The following is a 25,163-nucleotide window of genomic DNA, read 5'->3' as shown; positions in this document are numbered from 1 at the left end:
TGAATTATTTTCAGCCTTTTTTCTAATATATACATTTTCTTCTGGGTATGACTTAAATTGCATCCTACAGGTTTTGATTTGTCATATTTTATTGACAATTAGTTAAAATTGTTTTCTAGTACCTGTTGGGATTTCTTCTTTGATCCATGATTATTTAGAAGTGTACTACCTACTAGTCAGAGAATTCGGTTGATTTTAATTTTTTGTAAGCTACTAAGATATTAATTTCTTATGAGTATGATTATTTACTTTTTTGGTATATATGTTCTATAAGATAAAGCTATATTATACTCCCACTATGATTGTTGATTTATCTATTTTATTTTTTTAGTTCTGTTACTTTCTGCTTTATCTGGTTTGAAGATATGCTCTTATAGACATTCAAGGTTAGAATCATTATATCTTTTTGGTACACTGTATAGTAATCCTTATATATCATAGTAAAATTTCTTTTTATATATAGCAAAGCTTCATGCTTTATATATATTGGTATATTTATATCAATTTTCTCTTGGTTACTCTTTGCATGTTAATATTTTCAGGCTTACATTTTCTATCTTTCTATATCTTTATATTTAAAGTATGTCTCTTATAAGCAGCATTTTTTAATTAACCTATTTGGCAATCTTTGTATTTTAATTGGAGTGTTTAGTCCTTTTATTCACTTAATGTAAATATTGGTTATTTGGAGTTAAATCTACTATTTGTTCCAGAAGTTCTTTATTTCTTCTAATTTCTTGTCCTTTTTGTATTAATTTTTATTATTCCATTCCTCACTATTATTAGCTTGTTATTTATCTATTCTTTTACAGTTATTTTAGTTTTTGCCCTACGGATTAGAATATTTATTCATTATTTGTAAAAGTCTAATATAAGTTAGTGCTTTTACCATTTCCCAGACAATTCAAAGAACTTAGAATGCATTAACACTATTTAAAACCCTCCCATCATTTGTTTGCTATTGTGTATTTGAATTCTATGTATACAGGCAGTCCTTGCTTTGCATGGTTCCCATATGCATGAGGTTCAGTTACCATTATTTAGTTAAATTTAAATAATAACTGGTTCCAACCACATGGTTCAAGTTTGTTACCACAATATATTAACTATGAGTAATTGCATAAAGTACAAACTTTGCTGCCAGCTCTTCAGCCCACGCATCACTATGTAAATAACAGATGCACATCATGATAGGTGATCAATTACACCTCTCCTTTCAAAGTCATTGGTGATAGGTCAGCGAGCATCTATTATTCAGTTCATACACAAACAATAAGGTGTGCAGTTGTGTTGCCTCCATGACTTTCAGTGATAGACCCACACAACATTTTATAAAAGAGGATAATTGAAAGAGGTAATTGACCAACAAAGATGGAAGAAACAAAGAAACAAAATGTGATAGTGCTGGAAATGAAATTTGAATAAATGTAAATAAAGTCATAGAAACTGCTAACCATGGGAACATCCATACTGCTACCATTTGAGAGACTCTAGACATTTAATAAGAGGAACTGAAGTGAAGGTGCATTATTGACATAAATAAGAAAAGTGGTTGTGAATAAAAGAATGAAGATGTCCCCAAAGAAATGATGCTGGTAAAAAAAAAGAACTTACATTAAAGGGACTCTCAGAAATATTTTGACATTGAAAGAACATAGGATAGATATTGGAAGCTGATCCAGACCTAGAAAGGAGCATGACAATTTGCCAAGACAGTGACGTGATACTCTCTTGTAAGTTATATATACAACAGAGAAAAATGTGTGTGCTATTCAAACTACTCTTGATAAGCTTTTTAGAAAGAAATAAAACATTTTACTTCTAAATCCTTCTAACGTTTAAAATTACAATGTGCTAAAAATATTAGTTTTACTATTTTTACTTTCCCCATGCATTTATAACCCAATAGTAAGAGAGATTTTAATGTTTTGACAAGAATTTTTGTCACGAAAAGTAATCTTTTTTTCATTGATTAAGATCACTTTGCACAGTTTCAGCATGCAGTTTTATGATCCAACACTATCACGCAGAGCAAAGACTGCCTGTTTTTTAACCCCCATAAGACGTTTTGTTTTGTTTTGTACAGTCGAGGTTAATTTATATTTAGCTCTTTTTGTTAGTTTGTTTTTGTTTTTTGCTTTTCACTTCCTCCTGTACCTCTGTGCTGTCAGGTAGGATTATTTTCCTTTTGCCTTAATAATTCCCTTTAGCAGTTTCTTTAATATGAGTCTAATGGTGATGAATCCTCTCAGCTTTTGTTTGCTTGAAATGTCTTTCTTTTGTCTTCAATTTCAGAGAATCTTTTGGTTAGGTTGGCTGATATTTGCTGTTGTTATTTTTGTGGTTCTCCTTTTTGCAGATATCTTACTTTTTGCTTTGTGGATTCCATCATTTCTGTTGAAAAGTCAGCTTTCAGTCATGTTGTTACTTCTTTGAAAGTATTATGTATTTTTTTCCTCTGGCTGCTTTTTATGATTTTCTCTTTCTTTGATTTTTTAACACTTTTACTATGATGTGCCTTGATGTGGTTTTCTTTGTATTTATCCTTTAAGGGTTTGCAGTACTGCTTACATTTGTGACTTGATGTCTCATGAATTTTGGAAATTTTCTTTCAAATGTTGCTTCTTTCATTCTTTCTCTTCTTTTTCTTGGGATCCAGTAATAGGTATGCTAGACTTTTTAGTGTGCCACATATTTCTTTTTCTCTCCATGCTTCAGGGTAGATAAATTCTTCTGACCTAACTTCTAGGTTACTTACTCTCTTTTGACCTATACATATCTGTTGTTAAACTCATGTATTTAGGTTTTATTTTAGTTATTGAATTTTTAAATTCTAGAGTTTCCATTTGATCCTTTCAAAAATATTTTCCAGTTCTATTCTAAAATTCTCTATCTTGGCAATTAAATTTTTGAATGTCTTGATCATAGTTATTTTAAAGTTTGTCTGATAACTCCAATATTTGAATCTCTTGTGGATCATTTTCTATTGTCTGTTTTCTTCTCTTGATTTTTGCCATAATTTCTTTATTTTTAATTTTTTTTTGTATGCTTGGTTATTTTTTATTGAAAGCTGAGCTTTAGTCTTTGTGAGGACTGATCTATTTCCCATTATACCATACTTCTGGGATGAAGCTCTTTTTGGCATCCCAGTTAAAATCCTTGGGTGTTTACCAGGAACCATCTCCTTAGTAAGCTTTGAACTCCAGTTTTTATTTCCCTAGTTCTATGAGACTGCCTAAACCTCTGGGCAGGCTCTCAGCTGTTGTTTACAGTTTAGAAAATACTTCAAGAGGAAAGTAATCAAATGTTGTTTTGGGGGTTTGCTTCTCTCCCCTTAAGTTCTTGCTGCCTTTATAACACTCAAATACCTTTAAACAGATTTTTTCCAGCTCCTCTAGTTGTTTTCAAACCAATGGTTGATATAATAATGTCTGCTAGCCTACCATAGCTGGAGACAAACTTCTGGGTCTCAGTATTCTTAACACATTATTGACCAGGGGATTTTTGCAGAAACTAATACCTGTGGCCGTAATACGTCTCTGGTCAAAAATGTGTTAAAGGCAGCATACTTTATTACATAGGGAAAGAAGATTTGAGTCACATATTTATGATGTAAAAACTCTGACCCTATCCGTTAGTAACTCTGTGACCTAGGATAATGTATTTAGTCTCTCTACATTTATGTTTTTCTTAAATAAATAATACAAATGATAATCTCTACTTCACAGCGTTGTTTTTTGAAGGTTAAATAAATAAAGTACTTAAGTGTTCAGCATAATGTTTAGAACATACTAAGTATTCATAGATGATAAGTATTTTTGTTCTTCATCAAGAAAAGAGTTAATATTTCATAATACATGGCTGCTTAAAAGAATGTAATGTGATTATTTGTGTAAAACTTTTTATAGATTGCAAGATACTACAGAAATAAAAACAGAATAATTATTTATGAAGTGTATTGATTGGTTTTATGTGGGAGGCACTGTGCTAAATGCTTACATGCATTATGTCATTCAATATTTATAATAAGCATATTAAGTTGGAATTCTTATTACCATTATTTTACAAATGAGGAAACTGAGGTTAGGAAGGATTACGTGACACGTCCAAGGTTAGATAATGAGATTGCTGTGACCTAAACACTAGACCACCAGGGAACATCAAGGTTAGACAATGACAGGCAAAGAAACCAGGGTTTTAACTCAACTCTGACCAACTCCAAAGCCAGAGCTCTTAACTCCACTCCTGTTCTAATCTCACAAGGCTACATTTCTCTTTCCTAAATGAGGGGAAGAAGTTAGTTTTTGCAGAAACTTGCACAGGCCCTGGAATCCAGTAGGTCGTCAGTAAATATTTATTGACTTACTGATATCCATATCAATAAAATCTGTTGACACAGTAGTAATAGAAAGAAATGACAATTCAAAAAGAGGACTTCTAATTTTGTCTTTAACTTCCAGCCATGCAAGTTAGAATTAGGATGAATTAACATAAACTGAGAGTGAGAACAAGTTAAGAATTGAATCATAAATGGAAATTCTGACCCATGTTCTAGTTGCTATTGCCATCTGGAGCCCCCAAATTATCAATTAAGAGTGGCTGTGGCTTGGATTTTTGCTTCACTTTTCATTGTACTTACATGTGAGTCATTTTACTCAAATTGTAGAAGGAATGTGATTCCAGCCGCTGCAGAGTTGCATCTATTGACAAGTAGCTGAACATCACAAAAATATAAAACAAAGTAGAAAGTTAGTAGGGTTGTGAACTGCAAACATACTATTAATTTTGATGTAACTTCTTTGTCAGGGGCTTCCCAGGTCATGCAACATGCACAACCCTCATGGTTTCTCCCTAATTATGTTAACATTAGTTATTCCTTTTTTTAGATCCTGTTTTATCTGAAAGTTTCCCAATTCATTGGACCTATTCACCCTTCTGGTTTCATTCAACAGATACTTCCTTTAGAAGCTTTCCCCAAATTTCCTGATTAGGTCAAATTTCGCATAGTATATCCTCATGGCACCATGAACTTCTCCTTCCACTAATTATCACAATGAAATTTTGCAAGTGTTTGGATGATATTTGATTGATATTATCTCATTAGACTGCCAGTTCTCTGAAATGGAGAACTGTCTGTTTCTGATGGACACTGAATTTTGAGTACCTTTCATATTGCTTGTCATGTAGTAGACTTCCAATAAATATGGATTAAGTTAATGACTGAATGAATGAATGAACAGGTGAGTTACTCAAAATAGCAGAAAATGAAAGACGTTAGAAAAGAATTCACCAATAAATAAGAGGCATTTTTAATGGAGTACCTAATTGCATGTTTTCAGAGATGTAGTTACAAAGAAGATGAAGAAAAATCCACATTTCTCTAGTGGAACATTCCATAGGGTGGTGACTATATATTCTCTCAAGACTTCTTGATTTTGAGAGGCTGAAAACTCAATATTTATTTTGAACTTTGTAAGTGAAAGGCAACACAATAAAAGTTTTAAGTACTAAAAAGGAGAAAAGAGAAACTTCTAAATACAACTTGTCAAGAATACATAAGGGATGACGTTTCAAAAAGTCTCTTAAATTCCATCTTGTAATAAGAATGACTAATGCAGCCAAATTCAATGACTTCTTTTTATTGAGAGGCATTTCTATGACACTTGGGAAAATTAATGATTAACAGATGGTGTCTACCTGTGGCCGTAGCAGAGCTTCTCAACCCTGGCCATACAACTGAACTATTTGGGAGTCTTTTAAAACATAAGATGTCCAAGACTTGGTCCAGGATAATTAATTCAGAGTATTTAAGGGATGGGGCAAACACTTTTATTTTTAAAAAGCTTCCCAGATGATTCTAATGTGCAGGCAGGGTTAAGAACCACTGGCCTATAGTTTGAATTGAATCTGCCAGTTAAATATTTTCATTAATACAATGTTTATAAGAGGAGTGCTGACTGTTCCATTTGAGTTTTTTTTCTCTTGGGTATTGTGTGTATTCTAAAGGTCCTGTGCTTTCTGTTTTGAATTATCTATTCTCTAAACAATTATCCTTTGATTTATCAGGTCTCCCAAGTCATTGTTATTTGTGGATAACATTACATAAATTATTTTGATCCAAATATCATATCTCTAACATAGAGGAAACCATTGAAGTGTTGAAAAAAATTAATTTATTGTGTAGAGATTGTGGGGATTTATAATGGATGAAGCTGAGCCATCTGAAGGACAAGATTAATTTCGAAGGCTGCAAACTTGTTTTCCTAACTTTGCATCGTATCCACTGCTCCAAATTTTCTCCTGAATTTCTTAGTTTACGAGGTGCAAAGCTTTCTTAAGGTTTTAGTCATTCAGCACATGTCATAATCACTGAAGTTCCGATTTCTCCAACTGAATGATACCTCCTTAGAGGACTCTCATAGCTTGGTTGTGAAGACAACATATAGGAATCATTTATTCAGTGGGATAAAAGCAGTGATTCCCTACTTGCTTATCCCATTTTTATAATCAGTAAAAATCCGATCCCACCTCTTCCTCATATTTCTTCTAAGCATGCAAGTCTCATGTAATAACTAGAGTAACCATATCATTAATCATCCAAAATAGGATATTTTTGTGAGTTAATATAGGGTGCTATTAATAATTATGCCAGAATAATAGGTGGGAATTTGTACTGTTCCAGGCAAAGCTACCTGGTGATCTCTTGCCCCGCAGGTGTGACAGCTCCCTAGCTATTATTTAGGTATATGTGTATGCCTTCATTCAACAAATATCTATTGAACATTCACTATATGTCAGTAAATGAGCATTGACCACTCAGACGTGTTCCCTAGCTTCAAGGAACTCACAGTAGTGGGAGATACAGACAGGTAAATGGAATTAACATGTAGAGTGATAAATTTTCTGATGGGGTTCAGGGCACACTTAACCCAGACTGGAGAATCTAAACATAGTCTCCCTGGAAGAGTCCTCATCAGGACCTTCAAATCTGCCTGGATGTCCTGAATATCCCAGTCAAACTTCCTTCTTTTATTGTCCATCATTTTATTTCAAACCTTCTCAAATTTCTAACTCTACTCTTTCTACCCAAATATTAGTAGATAATCTTTTTAATAATTTGTAGAAAAGATTGAAACCTTGAGATGAGAATTCCTTGAATCCCCCTCTAATAAGCCTATTAATTTACCTGCATCTGCCCCATCTCTAACTACTGTTTCTCGTTATAGTACAAAAGGTGCCCATCTTCCTGTAGAAGGTCAATCCCTCTATTTGGACCCCATTCCCTCCTGCCTCCTTAGGGACTTCATGTTCTTAAAATTGTTCTTTCTTCAGTTTTTTTTTTTTAAGCCCCTCCTTCTCTTTGATGCCTTTCCCTGGTCCCAGTTACTTCTACCTGTTTATGACTCTCAAGTCTTAATCTCTACCCAAATCTCTCCTGAGTGCCCCTACATACCCAGAATTTCCAGTTCTCTTTAGTCTACTTTGATTTTTTTCCTTTTTGCCATATCCATATTCCCTTCTGTATTAATATATTTATTTATTATGTTTTTGGTTCCTTGCCTATTTCTTTTCCTTCGAATGTGAACTCCACAGGAGCATGGCTCTTTGTCCATTTGTTCCCTGATGTATCCCTATCTCTTGGGAAAATGATTGATATATACCAGGGACTGAATAAATATTTCTTGAATGAATTAATAAAAGAATTTTATCCTGATATCTATTAGACATAGCTGTTTGATGCCTCAAAGGCACCTCAAATGCCACAGGCCCCAAATTGAATTCCTAACTTACCCCCTGTCCCTCCACAGCAAATGCACAGAAAACTTCTCTACCTTGGCAAATGTGCTCATCAACCACAGAGGTGTCCTAGTCAGAAATGTCGTTGAAATTCTCCATCTCTTTCCCCCTTCAAAATCAACCAACTTTTAAGTTTGTCAGTTCTCCCTTATTTCTCAAACCTGGCCACTTTTTCTTTTTTCCCACTCAGCCTTCACCATTCAACTTGCCGTCCCCTCTCCCCAGGCACTGCATCGACCTCCTGACTAACTTCCTGCCTCCAGTCTTGCTCCACTTCCACCGCTTTTCCACAGCACAGCCAGGGAATATTTCTAAAACATCTGATCTGTCACTTCCCTGCTTATAATCGTTCTGTGGCTTGGTCCTTAGGGAAGATTTCAAACTCCTTCAAATGATTCACAAGGCCCTGTACTCACTTCCCTCCCAGTTTTATTTTTCTCCACTGTCCCCACTCCCAGCCTAAGCTCCAGCCTCAACAAACTTATTTTTAACTTCACTGGCATCCCTTTTCTCTTCTGCTTAGAACTATCTTTCCATCTTTTGTTTTTTGGCCAGATAATACACATTGCAAATTAGGCACCATTTCCTCCAGGAAGCCTTCACTGACCCCATCCCATATCCAGGTAACAGACCTCTCATATGAGTTCCCAGGTCACCCTAGAACTGACCCCATCATGGCACTTATCACTCTCTTAGGAAGGAAACTGGAGGCTCCATAAGTATTGTCTACTGTTGTATGTGACACATCTAGCAAAGTGCCAGGCACAAAGTAGGGCTCAATAAATATTCATTGAATGAATGAATGAATATAGCCAAGTAGAGACACCAAATAGGCAATTGTATAGGGGAGATCAGGGAAAAGGAAGAGCTAAAGGGGAATTTGAGGCTTTTAGCTTTCAGACCACTAAATGGTGTTGCTGTTAAAAGAAGGCGTAGAGAGGGAACAGTTTAGGAGGAAGATGATGAGTTTATTTTGGATATGTTGTTTGAAGTGTCTGTGGGACATCAAGGTGACACTATTTGGAAGGAAGTTTGTAATACAGGCCTGAACTGTAGGAACAAGTCAGGGCTAGAGATACTCATTTAGGAATTAGTTGTATTAGGTAATAGTGAAGCCAAAGGAATGGGAGTTTTCATTCAAGGTGTGGAGGGTATAAAGGAATTAGGACAAAATAAACAAAGAACTGGTATGTAAGTAACTAAATGAAATGAAATAGGAATCCAGGAAAGGAAACTGAGGAAGAGTAGCCAGGGTAAGATGTTAAAAAGAGGGAGAGAACAACATCAGGGAAACCAAAGGAGGCAAGAATTTGAAAAAGGAAGGGCTGGAAGAAAAAGAAAAAAACTTCAGAGATGTTCAGCTGGGATGGTTTCTCAGTCTCAGCACTATTGACATTTTGGACTAGATAATGCTTTGTTGGAGGTGGGGGGCATCCTATGCCTTGTAGGATGTTGAGCAGATCCTTCCCCTCTACACCTTAGATGACAGTAGCATTCTTCTCTTCAGTTGTGACAACCAAAAACGTCAAATGCCCCTGACATGACACAATGGACACTCAATAAATGGTCATGAAATGAATAAATTTAGCCAGAGACCACACGGGCTGGTGGTATTGTCATTGGTAGGCCTGGATTATCTGCATTGCTTGTCAGAATCAACTAAATGAAATAAAGACTTGGCTCATTTCAGACACAGATATACTCTTTGTCAGTGCAACATGGAACCCCTTTTTCTCCTCACTCTTGAGTGTATAGCAATTCAGTTTTCTATGATTTCAAAATTTCAAATTAATTTTCGTTATTTTTTAAAGTGAGAAGTCTGAAATCACTGGCTACATTTACGACAAAATGTAAACAGTTGTACTAGTGGTGAAAAGAGAATCAAGAATTGGTAACTGGGATAGATAGATTAGAGATAGATATATAGATCTGTTTATGGGAGAGATTCCTGGCTAAGGTTTTGCCACATCTCAAAATATATTGATATACGTCAAGAATTATTAAATTCTTAAAGCCAAAGGAATTTAAATTTACTTTAGGTTTAAAAAATCATTTAGGAATTAAGGAATAAAGATGTAGTCAAATCAAATAAACATCTTGTACATAAACTTCATATATATTGGAAATGTAGATGTTATTGACTTAGGCAAGTGCGATATATAACAAGTATTTTTCTTGATAGAACACATTTAGAAAATAACATGTCACAATTGCAAACTGCTCTTTATATTTAAAAAAATTGACTTACATCCTGGAAATATTGGGCAGATTTGAAAATGCATGACTGGGAATGGTTTTCAGATGAGTCTCTATAAACTTCCTATGAAAATAACAGTTACACAATTAGAGTTTAAATCATTAGACTTTTCTAGTAACCCACCTTAATTATACAGAACACATTATTAGAAGCATGACAATCCTTACAACGTATATTTTATCATACATAAGCAAGAAAAAATTTTTCCCCCCAACAAAACAAGAATTGAGAGTGAGAATCAAATGCAGACAATAAATCTTCAAACTTTGCCTTTGAATTATCAGTGAACTAGTATGCCTTGTATAACATCATATTTAATTTGTTAATGGAAGGGCAACATAATATATTCATAAGTTTATTAAGACTACTGAATTCACGGTCAATGGAAATATCTTGAAATGCCACCAGAGTATGTATTAAGAGGATTAAATGCATTTGATATATCTTAAAGATTAAAAATAGTGGTATGATTATAATCTTTTTGCCCAAGCAAAGGTCTCTTCAACCATTACCTTGATCTTATTATCAACTTGCTGCAATTTGGAAATTAATGACTGACAAGGAGCTAATTCTTCTCAGGATCATGATGTCTCTGTTGCATATGCAACCAAATGGTTGTGTCTTTTCTTCCAGTTTGCTTTTTTGTTAATTTTCAGAAGGCTGAGAGTGGTTTCCTTTCTCAATGAGACATCTTTATGCATTCCTGTATGTCTCTCCACCTTGATCCTCCATTTTTTATTGTCTTTCTTTGTTATAGCAACTGCTTGAATAGAATTCTGTATGGAGAAAGGTGTACTTACTGTTCTAGCTGGCTTTGCACAATGCCAATGCCTCACCATACTTATCCTCTTCTCCGTGGGTCTGTTTTTGCCATTTAAATGTTGGTAATTACACATTGTTCATTTGCTACCTTTTAAAAAGACATCATACTGAGATTGTGTATTTTTCCTTCTAGGCTGCAGGGTTTTTTCTCAGTAATCTATTTCCTTGATCTATGTACTCTTTGAACTACTAATTTTTGCAGTGATTGAAATATATTTAGAATTTCTGGTTTCTGGTTCTGCATGACTAGAGCCTGGAAGTCACCCCTCCCTCCTAACAGTAAGTAAAAAGTTGAACAGACTGAAAAATCAACAACTCTTCTTGGATCTGTGGGACAGGGGAAGACATAGGGCAAACCACTGTCCCCAGGACTGGAGAGACAGGTAAATACAAGGAGTCCCTACTTCCCAGAGCAGAGAATCATGAGCAAAAACTATAAGGGGGAACCAGTGCCAGGGTAGGGTAGGAAAACCTGAGCTGTGATTGACCAATTGCCAGAGGTGCAGTGCAGACAACTCTGAGAGTTGGAAATTCTAGGAGAACCTAGTCACAGGCGGACCTCCACAATTTTGTGAGATTTACCTCCAGGAGTTCCACAAGGTTCTAAGAGTAAACACTAGGGGAAAATCCCTTTGTGCTTCTGTCAAAGGGAGGGGAAAAGGAACCATCGGGAAATACAGCTGACCCTTTAACAATGGAGGGGTTGGTTAGGGGCACCAATGCCCACACAGTCGGAAATCCACGTATAACTTTATAGTTGGCCTCCAGTATCTGCAGTTCTGCATCTGCAGATTCAACCAACCACTGCTGGATCAAGCAGTATTGTAGTATTTACTACTGAAGAAAATCCACGAATGAATGGACCCATGTAGTTCAAAGCCATGTTGTTCAAGGGCCAACTGTACATCAGAGCACTCTGTTCTTTTTTTTTTTTTTTTTTTTTTTTTGCGGTACGCAGGCCTCTCACTGTTGTGGCCTCTCCCGTTGCGGAGCACAGGCTCTGGATGCGCAGGCTCAGCGGCCATGGCTCACGGGCCCAGCCGCTCCGCGGCATATGGGATCCTCCCAGACCGGGGCACGAACCCGTATCCCCTGCATCAGCAGGCGGACTCTCAACCACTGCGCCACCAGGGAGGCCCATACTCTGTTCTTTTTAACAAGGCCTGCCCTCAGGGGAAACTAGTTATCCAGACCCTGTGGAAGGGAAATACACAACTCCAGCTCACTCTAGCCATTCTGTCCTACCTAGGGGGGAGAGAAAAAAACTGAGAAACACTTGTGAAGTTCACAGTCCAGAGGCACAGGCTCACTAAAAGACCTAATCACAGGAATATAGAACACTTCCCCTCCCCTGACATCTTATCACCACGTTACTAAGACCTATTTATAGCCATTCCTTTTACCCACTACATCATGTCTGTCTATCAAGAAATATATCTGTAACTTGCCTCATCAAAGCCTCAGTAAAACCAAATTAATTTATAAAAGGGGGCAGAGGGAGGTGACGTGAATGACAAAAGGGTAGATTGTCAGCCCTTTGCAACACTGGTGATTCAGCATAAAGTGCAATATGCCTTCATATGATTCCAGAAATTCAGGTCCCATAGATTACCTGTACTCCCTCACAGGTCTCCCACTTACATTCCCTTAATTGGATTGATTAAAAGCCTGTTGGTCCAGATCCAAGTTTCTGAAGTTAAAAAGAAATGAGAATAACAAGTCTTTGGGACTAAAATCTCCCAGTAAAATTGGGCCATGCCTAAGAAAAACAAAGGATAAGGTACACACCTGTTGGTTATCACCCGAAGAGACTTACTTAAGCTCACAGATAGTCTTACTTATAGAGCATGTCCTAAGGCATGGATATTGAGGGCATACTTATCTAAGATTTTGCACACTGCTTGTAGGTAATGCGGACTTAATTTGTAACTTTCATTGGCTAAAAATTTGGGGGTTTATTCTGTCTTCAAAAGTAAAGAAGCTATACTTAATTTAAAAGAAAATTAGAGTAACAGTGGTTTCAGAGAAGTTTGACTTGCAACAGAAATAACATCTAAATGCAATTTAATAGCCTTTGGTTAAAGTTTCAAATAATGTGTATATCGTTTTCCAATATATGAATTTCTGAAATTTGTAATACATGTTTCTTGGATTCTCTCTTTCTCTTTCACACACGTAAACACATACACACTTTAAGTCAGAACAAAGATCTTTTTCCTACTACTGAGTTAGTTGTAGTTGATGGAGTTCAGGACACACTATCCCAAAACATATTGTGTTGGCATACTGAATACTTCAAGCTGGAGGAATCTGAGAAGAAGAGGTGTCGGAAGGATTCTCTGACTCCCCTTCACACCCTGAAGCAAGCCCTAAGACCCTCATGTGAGAGGTGCCCTCCCCGGAGGAAAGGAGCAGCCTTATCATGGAAGACAGAGGGATGCCAAGGGGATTCTGAATGAACAGACCTTGCAAGTTTCCCCTAGTTTACTATTCTCAGCTCATACCCCTTTGTCCTGTCACATTTTCCCACCACTTTCCTATCTTCATTAAACCTAGCATAAGAATGCTCAAGTTTAATCACTTCTTCAAGTCTTCATTTCTTCATGAAGGCTCCCATGTCATGTAAAACTTGCATTAAATATATTTGTATGCTTTTCTCTTGCCACTCTGTGTTTGGTTACAAAGCCCTAGCTGAGAACCTAGAGGAGTAGAAGGGAAATATTTTTTTTTCCTCACCTACATGCAGAACGTGTTTTAAAAGACAAACATTTTTGAAATGCTAACATTTTGCTTGATTGCACAAACAAGATATTGTTCTCAGCCAGATTTCTCATCAAAGAAAGCCACCCATATAGACTTGAGGATATGGGGAGGGGGAAGGGTAAGCTGTGACAAAGGGAGAGAGAGGCATGGACATATATACACTACCAAACGTAAGGTAGATAGCTAGTGGGAAGCAGCCACATAACACAGGGAGATCAGCTCGGTGCTATGTGACTGCCTGGAGGGGTGGGATAGGGAGGGTGGGAGGGAGGGAGACGCAAGAGGGAAGGGATATGGGAACAGATTATGTGTATAACGGATTCACTTTGTTATAAAGCAGAAACTAATACACCATTGTGAAGAAATTATACTCCAATAAAGTTGTAAAAAAAAAAAAAAAAAAGAAAGCCACCCATATAAATGCACTGATAAGAATTACGTATCTCAGTACAGCTGTCTTACTAATGATACAATATGCACAATAAGTCCTAAGCAATAAGTCCTAGCCTAAGATGAAAATGAATGATCTATTTATTGAATGAACTTAGTTAATAACATGATGATTATAATGCAGAAGACTGGTTTCAATAATGTTAAATGAATGAACTATCAGAATGGCCACTGATCATACAAATTGCCAAATTCAATTTAGCAGCTTGTACAATTTACCTGGATATAATCATAGTAGTGTGTATATAATCTGTAAAAATAAATTCATTAATGAGTTAAAAACATATTTTTTTACTTTGGGTATAAATTGTCTTGGTTGTCACTCTAAAATTCACCACATATCCTCTACTTTCTTCCCCAGCTTTTAAAATGTTATTATTCTGATTTACTCAAAAATATGTAGGAAGACTTTTCTCTCAAAGCATCTACCTCCCTTCTAATAAAGGGCAAAAATCATGGGCTAGGGCATGACATCTAGCTAATTAAATAATGATGACACCGTATTTATTTATAGAAACTTTGTTCCATTTTTCCCCATTAGTCTTACTATGAGGATCCTGGAGAGTAAGTTATTGTAATATGTGGATGTCTTTCTGACCTCTAGCTGACCCCAGATGCATGAGCCTTAACCCTTAAGGAGGTTTGGTGGTGGTTTTGTTAGGCAGTAATTTTGTAACTAGAGCTAACTGATACGTGTTTATCATCAACTTCTTTCTCTTTTTTGTCCCCTCACCCAGTGACATACAGTTGGATGCTCTTTCCATTGTCTATATTTTCAAAAGCAGAACTTTATTTAAAGAATCTTGTGACTTTGTGATTACTGCTTTAAAAGCAGATGGGAGAGGAAAGAAAGCAAATGATTGTAATTATTTGGCCAAAATATTTTATTTTACTTTCAGAATACATTTTGAATATTTTTGGAAGAGAAAAATACATATCTAAGAGTATATTCTTTTGATAAAAACATTAGAAAAGTTTTACACTATTATCCAAAGGATTAGCATCAAAAGTGTTTATTTCATATGAAAATACAGAAGAGACTCTGCTTTTTTTTTTTTTTTTTGATGGTTCAAAATAAGAAGGCAATGATTATTCTCTCTAAAATAGAGTGAAAAAACTCAGAAGGCTTACTTTATACAAATAGTATCAGTATTTACTATTAATGACTAAGGCATCACATATAACTCATTGGGGAAAAAAGTTTACAGCTATAGTTTTGTATCCTAAGTGGACTATGTACATTTAACAGTTAAACAGGTTGGCTTTAAGATATGGAAATTACAAGAGAGAATAAATATTTAAGCTGCTGATGTAATTTAATTTGTTTTTCTAAGACTTATTTAACCAAGAAGTATCAGTGAGAATATGACTTAGAGTCAAATGTTTCCTTTGGGCTTTGAGCGGGCAAGATTTATATTTCTCAAATATCTGCATTTGGAAGCTGCAGTGCAGAAATAGAAATGCATGTGAAATGCCACTGATTGACTTACAGATTTTGCCAAATAGGATCCAGTTTTAAGTACTATGTACTCATAATACATAGTTTGTGTGTCGGTGTGTACATGTGGGTGAGGTTTTAATTAATCAATGCTTCAGGTTTCCCATTACAGCCTTTACTTGATAAAGAATGTGGAGTATGAGCAGATGAGCCAGACTGAATCTCATGAGTTGAGAATCCCTGCTGATCTTTGCCACGGCTGAGCTTGTGTGGTGCAGAAACACCAAACTTTCCACTTGCGTGTCACATTTTTGGTCTCTTGGCAATCAGCTGAGAATATTTTATTTTTTTATAAATTTATTTATTTATTTATTTTTGGCTGCGTTTGGTCCTCATTCCTGTGCGTGGGCTTTCTCTAGTTGCGGTGAGCGGGGGCTACTCTTCGTTGCGGTGCGCGGGCTTCTCATTGCAGTGGCTTCTCTTGTTGTGGCTCGCGGGCTCTAGAGCACAGGCTCAGTAGCTGTGGTGCACGGGCTTAGCTGCTCCAGGGCATGTGGAATCTTCCTGGACCAGGGCTTGAACCCATGTCTCCTGCGTTGGCAGGAAGATTCTTAGCCACTGTGCCACCAGGGAAGCCCAGGCTGAGAATATTTTGTGATTCTGCACCAAGCTTGTTTGTTTAATATTGTCATCTGCATTTCTTTCTTTTTTTTTTTTTTTTGGCCGTGTGTGCGGCTTGTGGGGGTCTTAGTTCTCCAGCAAGGGATTGAACCCTTGCCCTGGCAGAGAAAGCATGGCATCCTAACCACTGGACCAGCAGGGAATTCCCTCATCATCTGCATTTCAAGGGCTCCTTTTTATTTATTTTTTTAGTTAAAAAAATTTTAGGAGAAAGTATTTTTTATTCAGAATTACATTAACTCTATTTTTAACAGCTTTGTGGAGGTTAATTGACATACAAAAAACTACACATAATTAATGTATACAATTTGATGAGTTTGGCCATATGCACCCATATGGGTTTCATGCACCCATGAAACCACAATAAAGGTAATAGACATATTTATTGCTTCCAAAAGTTTCCTGTGTCCCCTTTTCTTTGTTTTTTCTTGGTTTTCACGTGTGTGTTAAGAACATTTAACATGAGATCTACCTGCTAAACAAATCTTTAGTGAACAATACATTATTGTTAACTACAGGCACTGTGTTGACTAGCAGATCTGTAAAAGCTCCTTTTTATTAAATACCTGTGTCAATCAACTAATAATTCATTTAGATGTGCCAAGTGTGACAATAAAAAGCACTGGAAAGTACTGGCAGTAGAAGAAGAGAGAATTGGTGCAAATAATCCAGATACTTATATACTGTGAAGTTGTACACTATAAACTGGACAATATTAAATATGACGTTTATCGTTTTCCCATTGTTTCTACTTTGCTGAGAAAAAAATTCTCATTGGTGAATTTGTTTTACCACTGTACCAATTTTTTTTTTCTAACTCTGTAGTGAGCTGTGAGAGAGTGCAGCAAGCACAAGGATTAATATCAGGGATGTAGACCCAGAAGAATCACGCAGTCAAATAGTTGGGACTCTTTACATATAGGCCGTATGTTTAAGTATGAACAAATTTTAATCTGTACTAAGTTGTGTTTTCTGTTTTTGGTGGTAGGGTAGGATTTCAGTCAGGGCTGCTGCTGAATTATTTACAAACAGTACAAAAATACCAGGTGATGCCTGCAGCACAAGGTGTGAAACTGCAACACCCAGATTCCAGAGGCATCTATGAGTCATCATTCTGGGACAGACAGTTTCCATTTGGGCTTTAATTTTTGTTATCTGAGACTTAGAAACCCAAGCAATGGCCTGAGAGATCTGGCTTATGGAAATTGTCCAGCTTACGTCATCTGGGAGAGAATTTTCTATTTATGATGCTTGGTTTCCAGATTAAAAAATACATATTTAATTTAGTTTTATTTCATTTGGGATACTTATTGTACTGAAATTTTTTCACAAGTATAATTTGTGTCCAGTTAAGATGCACAAACCTTAAATGTCTACTTAGCTACTTAAGGGTATACCAGTGTGTCAACAAAAAAATTAATCAATAGTCAGTCTAAGAATGAAATGGAAATTTTTATTTGAGCCAGTCTAAGGATTATAACCCAGGACACAGTCTCTCAGAGAGCTTTGAGAACTGCTCTGAAGAGGTAAAGGGGAAGGCCAGTATACATTGGATTTTGGTGAATGGGGTATATACAATCAAACACACATCTCAGTAGAAATTTGCTGCTAGTCACAAGGAACAGACGTCTTAGTTAATGGTTTAGTGCTTTTCTAAGTATGGGAAGATGCAAGAATCCAGGTTTATAAAAAATTTCCCCTGAAAATATCTACCTGAAGGTCTGTTCTGCCAGTTTTCCCAGAGTACAGAGTGCCTCATCCTGATCTTCGCCATGAATTCCTTTCAAGGTATATTGCAGGTCAGCGACTGCAGTGGCTGATGTGTAGACCTGGGTAGTGGACAACATTCTTTATTTTATAATCTCTTCCCTTTCGGTCTTAATTTCAACCAAGGTTTGGGAGGCATTTCATGAGCAATTTGTCCCATGGTGCTAGGAATGCTCATCCCCAGGTCAGGTGAGGATTTCGTTGATAGGCCATTCAGTGTGCTGCTACTGAAGTAGGCTCTGTTAACAGTAGCCAAAATCCTCTGGACTGCCTCTCTTACTAGTCTGTCATGGTCCAGGAAATGGTTCCCTCTTGTTGCATCTCCTCATAATTAGAGTTACACTATTACAACAATTGATCTTATAGAATTACAAATTTGATCAATTAGGTTTCAAGGCGCTTAATCATCATTAATTTTATCTGAGTCTCAGTCACACATTTGGTAATGTAAGAAACAATAATCTTGTACAGTTAGGCAGAATACAAGGAATAGGACTAGTAATATTAGTAGGTCATCAGTTAAGTATTTAAGCTAAGAACTTCCACTGGGTGTGGGCCAGTATCTCCTCAGGTTGTGTGAATAGTCTGTTCCACACCAATCGTTATCTTTAAGGGAAATGATACACTGGCATTGTACATACAGTTCACCAGAGATGTCTGCACATACAGGGGAGTAGTGAGTCACTGTGACTCATTCTAGGATTGAGAAAGGAATGTTATCTTCAGAGGAGTTACACGGCTGGCGCCAGAAGGAGAAAATTGATCTTTAGGGTTGAGCAGTTATTTCTGCTGTTGGGGAGTCTGGTTAACATATAATGCAGACACACAATGTGCACTAGAGGGGAGGGAGGAGGCCAAAGGGCAGAGAAAAATTTTATGTTTAAATTTTTCTTGTCTTGCTTTAAAATATGAATTTTTATTTCATCCAGTATACGTAGGTATACTTACACTTTACATATATGAACACATACATCCATGTGACGAGGACCTGGATCAAAATATAGAATATCTCCATCATCTGAGAAAGTTCCTTTGTGCCCCTTTCCAATCAGTAACCCCATCCCTCTCAGAAGATAACCACAGATTGCTCTTTTTGTTAACTTCACATAAATGTAATCATACATTAGCCACCCTTTTCTGTCTGGCTTCTTTTGTTCAACCGAATGGTTTTGAGATTCATCCATGTTGTTGCCTGTATCAGTCGTTCCTTTTTATTGCTAACTATGAATACACATCATTTGTTTACTCATTCTCTAATTGATATTTTTCCAATTGGGGCTATTATGGTTAAAGCTTCTATGAACATCTGTGTGCAAACTTTTTATGGGCATATACAATCATTGCTCTTAGGTAAATACCTAGGAGTGGGATTTATGAATCATAAGTAAATATATACTTAATTATAACAAAAACTGCTGGTTTCCAAAGTGACTGTACCATGTTCCCTCTTACCAGTGATGGATGGGAATTCCAGTTAACTCCGCATGCTCACCAACACCTGGTATTATCTGTCTTTAAAATTTTAGCCAGACTGGTAGATGTGTATGTAAATACCAATTGGTATTTACCAATACCTCATGATTGGTATTTTTAACTGCTAAAGGATTTGGAGATATGCACAGTCATGTAAAAAAGTATATTTGTAAACCCAAGTGTGAAGGTTAATTTTGTATGTCAACTTGACAGGGCCATAGAGTGCCCAGATATTTGGTTAAACATTATTCTGGTTGTGTCTGTGAGGGTATTTCTGGATGAGGTAAATATTTGAATGAGTAGGCTGAGTAAAGTAGATTTTCCTCCCCATTGTGGATGGACCTCATCCAATTCATTGAAGGCTTGAATAGAAAAAAAAAAGGCTGTATAAGAGAGAAAATTCTTTCTCTCTGCCTACCTATCTTCCAGCTGGGACACTGGTCTTTTCCTGCCTTTGGACTCAGACTTAACTGGAACTTACATAGAGTCTCTCCTGATTCTCAGGTCTTTGGACTTGGACTGGAAATATATTGTCAGCTCTCCTGTGTTTCCAGCTTTCCAACTGCAGGTCTTAGACTTCTCAGCCTCCATTACCATGTGAGCCAATGCCTTATTGTAAAAAATCCTTCTCTCTCTGCCTATGTCTCTGTATATAGAATATATATGTATGTATTCTGTTTCTTTGGAGAATCCAGACTAGTACAATAAGGATGTAAATTGAAAGTGATAAATATCTACATAGCTCTGAGCCAGGCACTGTGAAAGTACATTACATTTATTACTTTATCATCATAACAGCCGTGTGAGTTACATAATATTATTATCCCCATTTTACAGATGACGATCTGAGATACAGGAAGGTTAAATAACTTGCTAAGAGCCACACAGCTGTTCAGTAGGAGAGCAGGGTTTTAATCACAGGCAAAAAGACATCAGATTCTTCAGTATACACTGCTGTTCTGCAAAATATGAAATGTAGATGATAATAATAATACCTACCTCATAGGGTTGCCATGAAGATTTAATAAATTATTGTTAGAAGCACCTAAAACAATGTCTGGCACATAGTGGTTGAACACTAGATGAGTTTTTTTTTTTAAAGAAATAAAAACATACAAATCTGTTTGCCAATTTATTAATCAATGATGAGAAATACAACTGTCACATGGACCAGAGTAGTCATGATGCCAAGCCCATTTTTTCTTGTGGGCAGACTATTGTAGGGAACCAAGACAGATTCAGGAGATTGCTTGTAGAGCATGAAATCCATCAAAAGAAGGAGATGAACTCATTTTTTTAATGCTCTCAGGCTAAGAGAGCCTAACATCACCACTTCTTACAAGGAATGACCTTGTCTGTGGGATCACAGCACTTTGCATTCACTGGTTTAAGTTTCATTTGTCTTGGACATTGACTAGACAGGAATTTCCACAATTCTCATGTGTGACTCCACTTTCTCTCTGCGTTTATGGCTGATAAATTCTCTGCCAGATGGATATTTTCTTCAACTAGATTGCATGAGGTTGTTCTATTTCCTTTAAGAGATTTTATATATCTCTATTATGATCTATCATGTGTTACTTTAAAAATTTCCTCTATTTCATTTGTTTCTAATTTACTAGGGAGCATTACAGTGCAGCCTCAATGTTTTTGGGAATATTTTATTACAGAGCCTTGGACTACAGTTTACTTTGTGTGGTAGTCGTACTTGGTATGTAAATAAAAGAAAAAATGTAAACGGTTCCCTTTAACACTTCCTCAACCCTCATGGAGCATTTTAGGCTTTGAGGAGCACTGTTTAAAACCTATATATTTGTCTAAACCTTGTTATTTTATGGATGAATAATATGAGGAAAGGTGGAGTGACTTAAGTTCTTATAATAAAGTAATAGCAGTGCTGCAAGCATTCCACTATAAAGTATATATACATATGGTGTTCTGAAACTACATAACCATAGGTTCTTTCGTTTGTTGTGAAGGTGTGACCCAGAGGCACTTCAGGAATCAACACGTATTTAGTACTACACATATGTTGAGTGCTTACCATGTTCCAGGCACCATGCATGGTGAGGGGAATGTGATGATAAACAACTCAGATGGACATCTTGCCTTCATGAAGCTGAGACCAGTGGAGGAGCTAGACATTAAAAAACCTATTTAATACAGTTAACTTACTATATTATTATCATTGTGTTAATGCTATGACGGAAGAGCCCAGATCTGTGCAAGTGCATAAGAAGTCCTCTCCAAAGAACTGATTTAAGCTGAAACCTGAAGGCTATAATTTATAACAGAATCTGAAGGATTAAAAGTGTCAGTGAAAGAAGCAGGGTGATGGACTGGGAGTCAAGGCTTTTTGAACTTTAACCAAAGAAGGGTGATAATATTATCCACTCTTCTCACTTAGTTATTATGAGGAGAAATGAAAAGTGAATTATATATCACACAATACTGAATGAATGTCAGGAATTATAATGCACGAGGTCTTATATAAAATGATGTCCATAAACATAGCTGGCCTCCAGTTTGTACTCCAGATAAAAGCACTTGGTGAACCCTTGCCACCTGTCCAGTGTTCGGAAAGTAGCTTTCCTTAAAAATGGCAATGCAGGCTTTGGCAGAGGGTAACATTAACATTTTTTTCTGGTAGTCACGTGCACATTGGCAGTTCATTAAGGTCATCATCTCTCATTAAAATTTCAAAGTACTGTCAGTGAATTTTACCCAGGGAGAAAAGACTATTGGCTTAGGAAACTTTCAAACCAGTCAGAACAATGAGTGAAACATCAGAGAGTTAGTATGCATAGATTTATCATATATATATTCTATTCAGAAATGTTAAATACCAGGGTCAAATATTTTTGAAGGAGATGTGTGTGTGTGTACCTGTGTGTGTGTGTGTATGTTTTTGTTCTTGCTGTTGTTGTTAGGGAGAAGAAAAATAATTTTATTTAACAAATGATCAAAAAGCAAGTTCTTCTCATTCCTAATTTGCATTTCAGGTGTTAATTTTCTGAATGAGTTAATTTTCTTTTCTGTGCTTGCGTCTTAAGAGTTATACACTGATTTCAAACCACAGTCTTCCTCCCTACCACTTCTGCTGCTCTTCATACATTTATGTAGATCCAAATTTCCATTTGGTATTGTTTTTTTCCTGCCTAAAGAACTTCCTTTAACATGTCATTCTTCTTGTTGTTGTTAGTGCAGGTCTGCTAGCAAAGACTGCTCAACTTTTGTTTATCAGAAAAAGTCTTTATTTTGCTTTCAATATGGAAAGATATTTTCACTGGGCCGGAAATTATAGGTTAACAGCTTTTTCTTTCTTTCAGTACTTAAAGATGTCATTCTGTTGCATTCCAACCTGTGGAGTTTCTGACAAGAACTCTGTGTATTTATTTTTTTCTATGGCTGTTTTTTTTTTATTTTTTTTTTATTTTTTATTAGTTTCTGCTTTATAACAAAGTGAATCAGTCATACATACACATCTGTTCCCACATCCCTTCCCTATTGCGTCTCCCTCCCTCCCACCCTCCCTATCCCACCCCTCCAGGCGGTCACAAAGCACCGAGCTGATCTCCCTGTGCTCTGCGGCTGCTTCCCACTATCTATCTACCTTACGTTTGGTAGTGTATATATGTCCATGCCTCTCTTTCGCTTTGTCACAGCTTACCCTTCACCCTCCCCATATCCTCAAGTCCGTTCTCAAGTAGGTCTGTGTCTTTATTCCAGTTTTACCCCTAGGTTCTTCATGACTTTTTTTTTTTTTTTTAAATTCCATATATATGTGTTAGCATACGGTATTTGTCTTTCTCTTTCTGACTTACTTCACTCTGTATGACAGACTCTAGGTCTATCCACCTCATTACAAATAGCTCAGTTTCATTCCTTTTTATGGCTGAGTAATATTCCATTGTATATATGTGCCACATCTTCTTTATCCATTCATCCGATGATGGACACTTAGGTTGTTTCCAGCTCCGGGCTATTGTGAATAGAGCTGCAATGAACATTTTGGTACATGCCTCTTTTTGAATTATGGTTTTCTCAGGGTATATGCCTAGTAGTGGTATTGCTGGGTCATATGGTAGTTCTATTTTTAGTTTATTTATTTATTTATTTATTTATTTATTTATTTATTTATTTATTAAAAAAAATTTTTTTTATTAGTTTCTGCTTTATAACAAAGTGAATCAGTCATACATATACATCTGTTCCCACATCCCGTCCCTCATGCATCTCCCTCCCTCCCACCCTCCCCATCCCACCGCTCCAGGCGGTCACAAAGCACTGAGCTGATCTCCCTGTGCTCTGCGGCTGCTTCCCACTATCTATCTACCTTACGTTTGGTAGTGTATATATGTCCATGCCTCTCTTTCCCTTTGTCACAGCTTACCCTTCCCCTTCCCCATATCCTCAAGTCCATTCTCAAGTAGGTCTGTGTCTTTATTCCCGTTTTACCCCTAGGTTCTTCATGACATTTTTTTTTTTTTTAAATTCCATATATATGTGTTAGCATACGGTATTTGTCTTTCTCTTTCTGACTTACTTCACTCTGTATGACAGACTCTAGGTCTATCCACCTCATTACAAATAGCTCAGTTTCGTTCCTTTTTATGGCTGAGTAATATTCCATTGTATATATGTGCCACATCTTCTTTATCCATTCATCCGATGATGGACACTTAGGTTGTTTCCAGCTCCGGGCTATTGTGAATAGAGCTGCAATGAACATTTTGGTACATGTCTCTTTTTGAATTATGGTTTTCTCAGGGTATATGCCTAGTAGTGGGATTGCTGGGTCATATGGTAGTTCTATTTTTAGTTTTTTAAGGAACCTCCATACTGTTCTCCATAGTGGCTGTACCAATTCACATTCCCACCAGCAGTGCAAGAGTGTTCCCTTTTCTCCACACCCTCTCCAGCATTTATTGTTTCTAGATTTCTTGATGAGGGCCATTCTGACTGGTGTGAGATGATATCTCATTGTAGTTTTGATTTGCATTTCTCTAATGATTAATGATGTTGAGCATTCTTTCATGTGTTTGTTGGCAGTCTGTATATCTTCTTTGGAGAAATGCCTATTTAAGTCTTCTGCCCATTTTTGGATTGGGTTGTTTGCTTTTTTGCTATTGAGCTGCATGAGCTGTTTATAAATTTTGGAGATTAATCCTTTGTCAGTTGCTTCATTTGCAAATATTTTCTCCCATTCTGAGGGTTGTCTTTTGGTCTTGTTTATGGTTTCCTTTGCTGTGCAAAAGCTTTGAAGTTTCATTAGGTCCCATTTGTTTATCTTTGTTTTTATTTCCATTTCTCTAGGAGGTGGGTCCAAAAGGATCTTGCTGTGATTTATGTCATAGAGTGTTCTACCTATGTTTTCCTCTAAGAGTTTGATAGTTTCTGGCCTTACATTTAGGTCTTTAATCCATTTTGAGCTTATTTTTGTGTATGGTGTTAGGGAATGATCTAATCTCATACTTTTACATGTCCCTGTCCAGTTTACCCAGCACCACTTATTGAAGAGGCTGTCCTTTCTCCACTGTACATTCCTGCCTCCTTTATCAAAGATAAGTTGGCCATATGTGCGTGGGTTTATCTCTGGGCTTTCTATCCTGATCCACTGATCTATCTTTCTGTTTTTATGCCAGTACCACACTGTCTTAATTACTGTAGCTGTGTAGTATAGTATGAAGTCAGGCAGCCTGATTCCTCCAGCTC

At 36.6% G+C, this 25,163-nt stretch overlaps 1 protein-coding gene across 2 annotated transcripts in view; it reads right to left on the bottom strand.

Moving 5' to 3' along the window:
• TSHR (thyroid stimulating hormone receptor) overlaps positions 1-25,163 on the bottom strand; it is a gene marked incomplete at both ends in the record, with an annotated part of 174,172 nt that overhangs the window by 68,810 nt on the left and 80,199 nt on the right. For both annotated transcript variants that reach the window (XM_079700922.1, XM_079700923.1), the window contains 2 exons: positions 4,640-4,714; positions 10,046-10,117. In XM_079700922.1, the coding sequence (XP_079557048.1) occupies positions 4,640-4,714; positions 10,046-10,117 (147 nt within the window). The remainder of the gene's footprint in view (positions 1-4,639; positions 4,715-10,045; positions 10,118-25,163) is intronic.

This window comes from Hyperoodon ampullatus (genome assembly GCF_949752795.1).
Source record: "Hyperoodon ampullatus genome assembly, chromosome: 3".
Taxonomy (NCBI): Eukaryota; Metazoa; Chordata; class Mammalia; order Artiodactyla; family Ziphiidae; genus Hyperoodon; species Hyperoodon ampullatus.
This window is presented reverse-complemented; position numbering and strand designations above follow the sequence as displayed.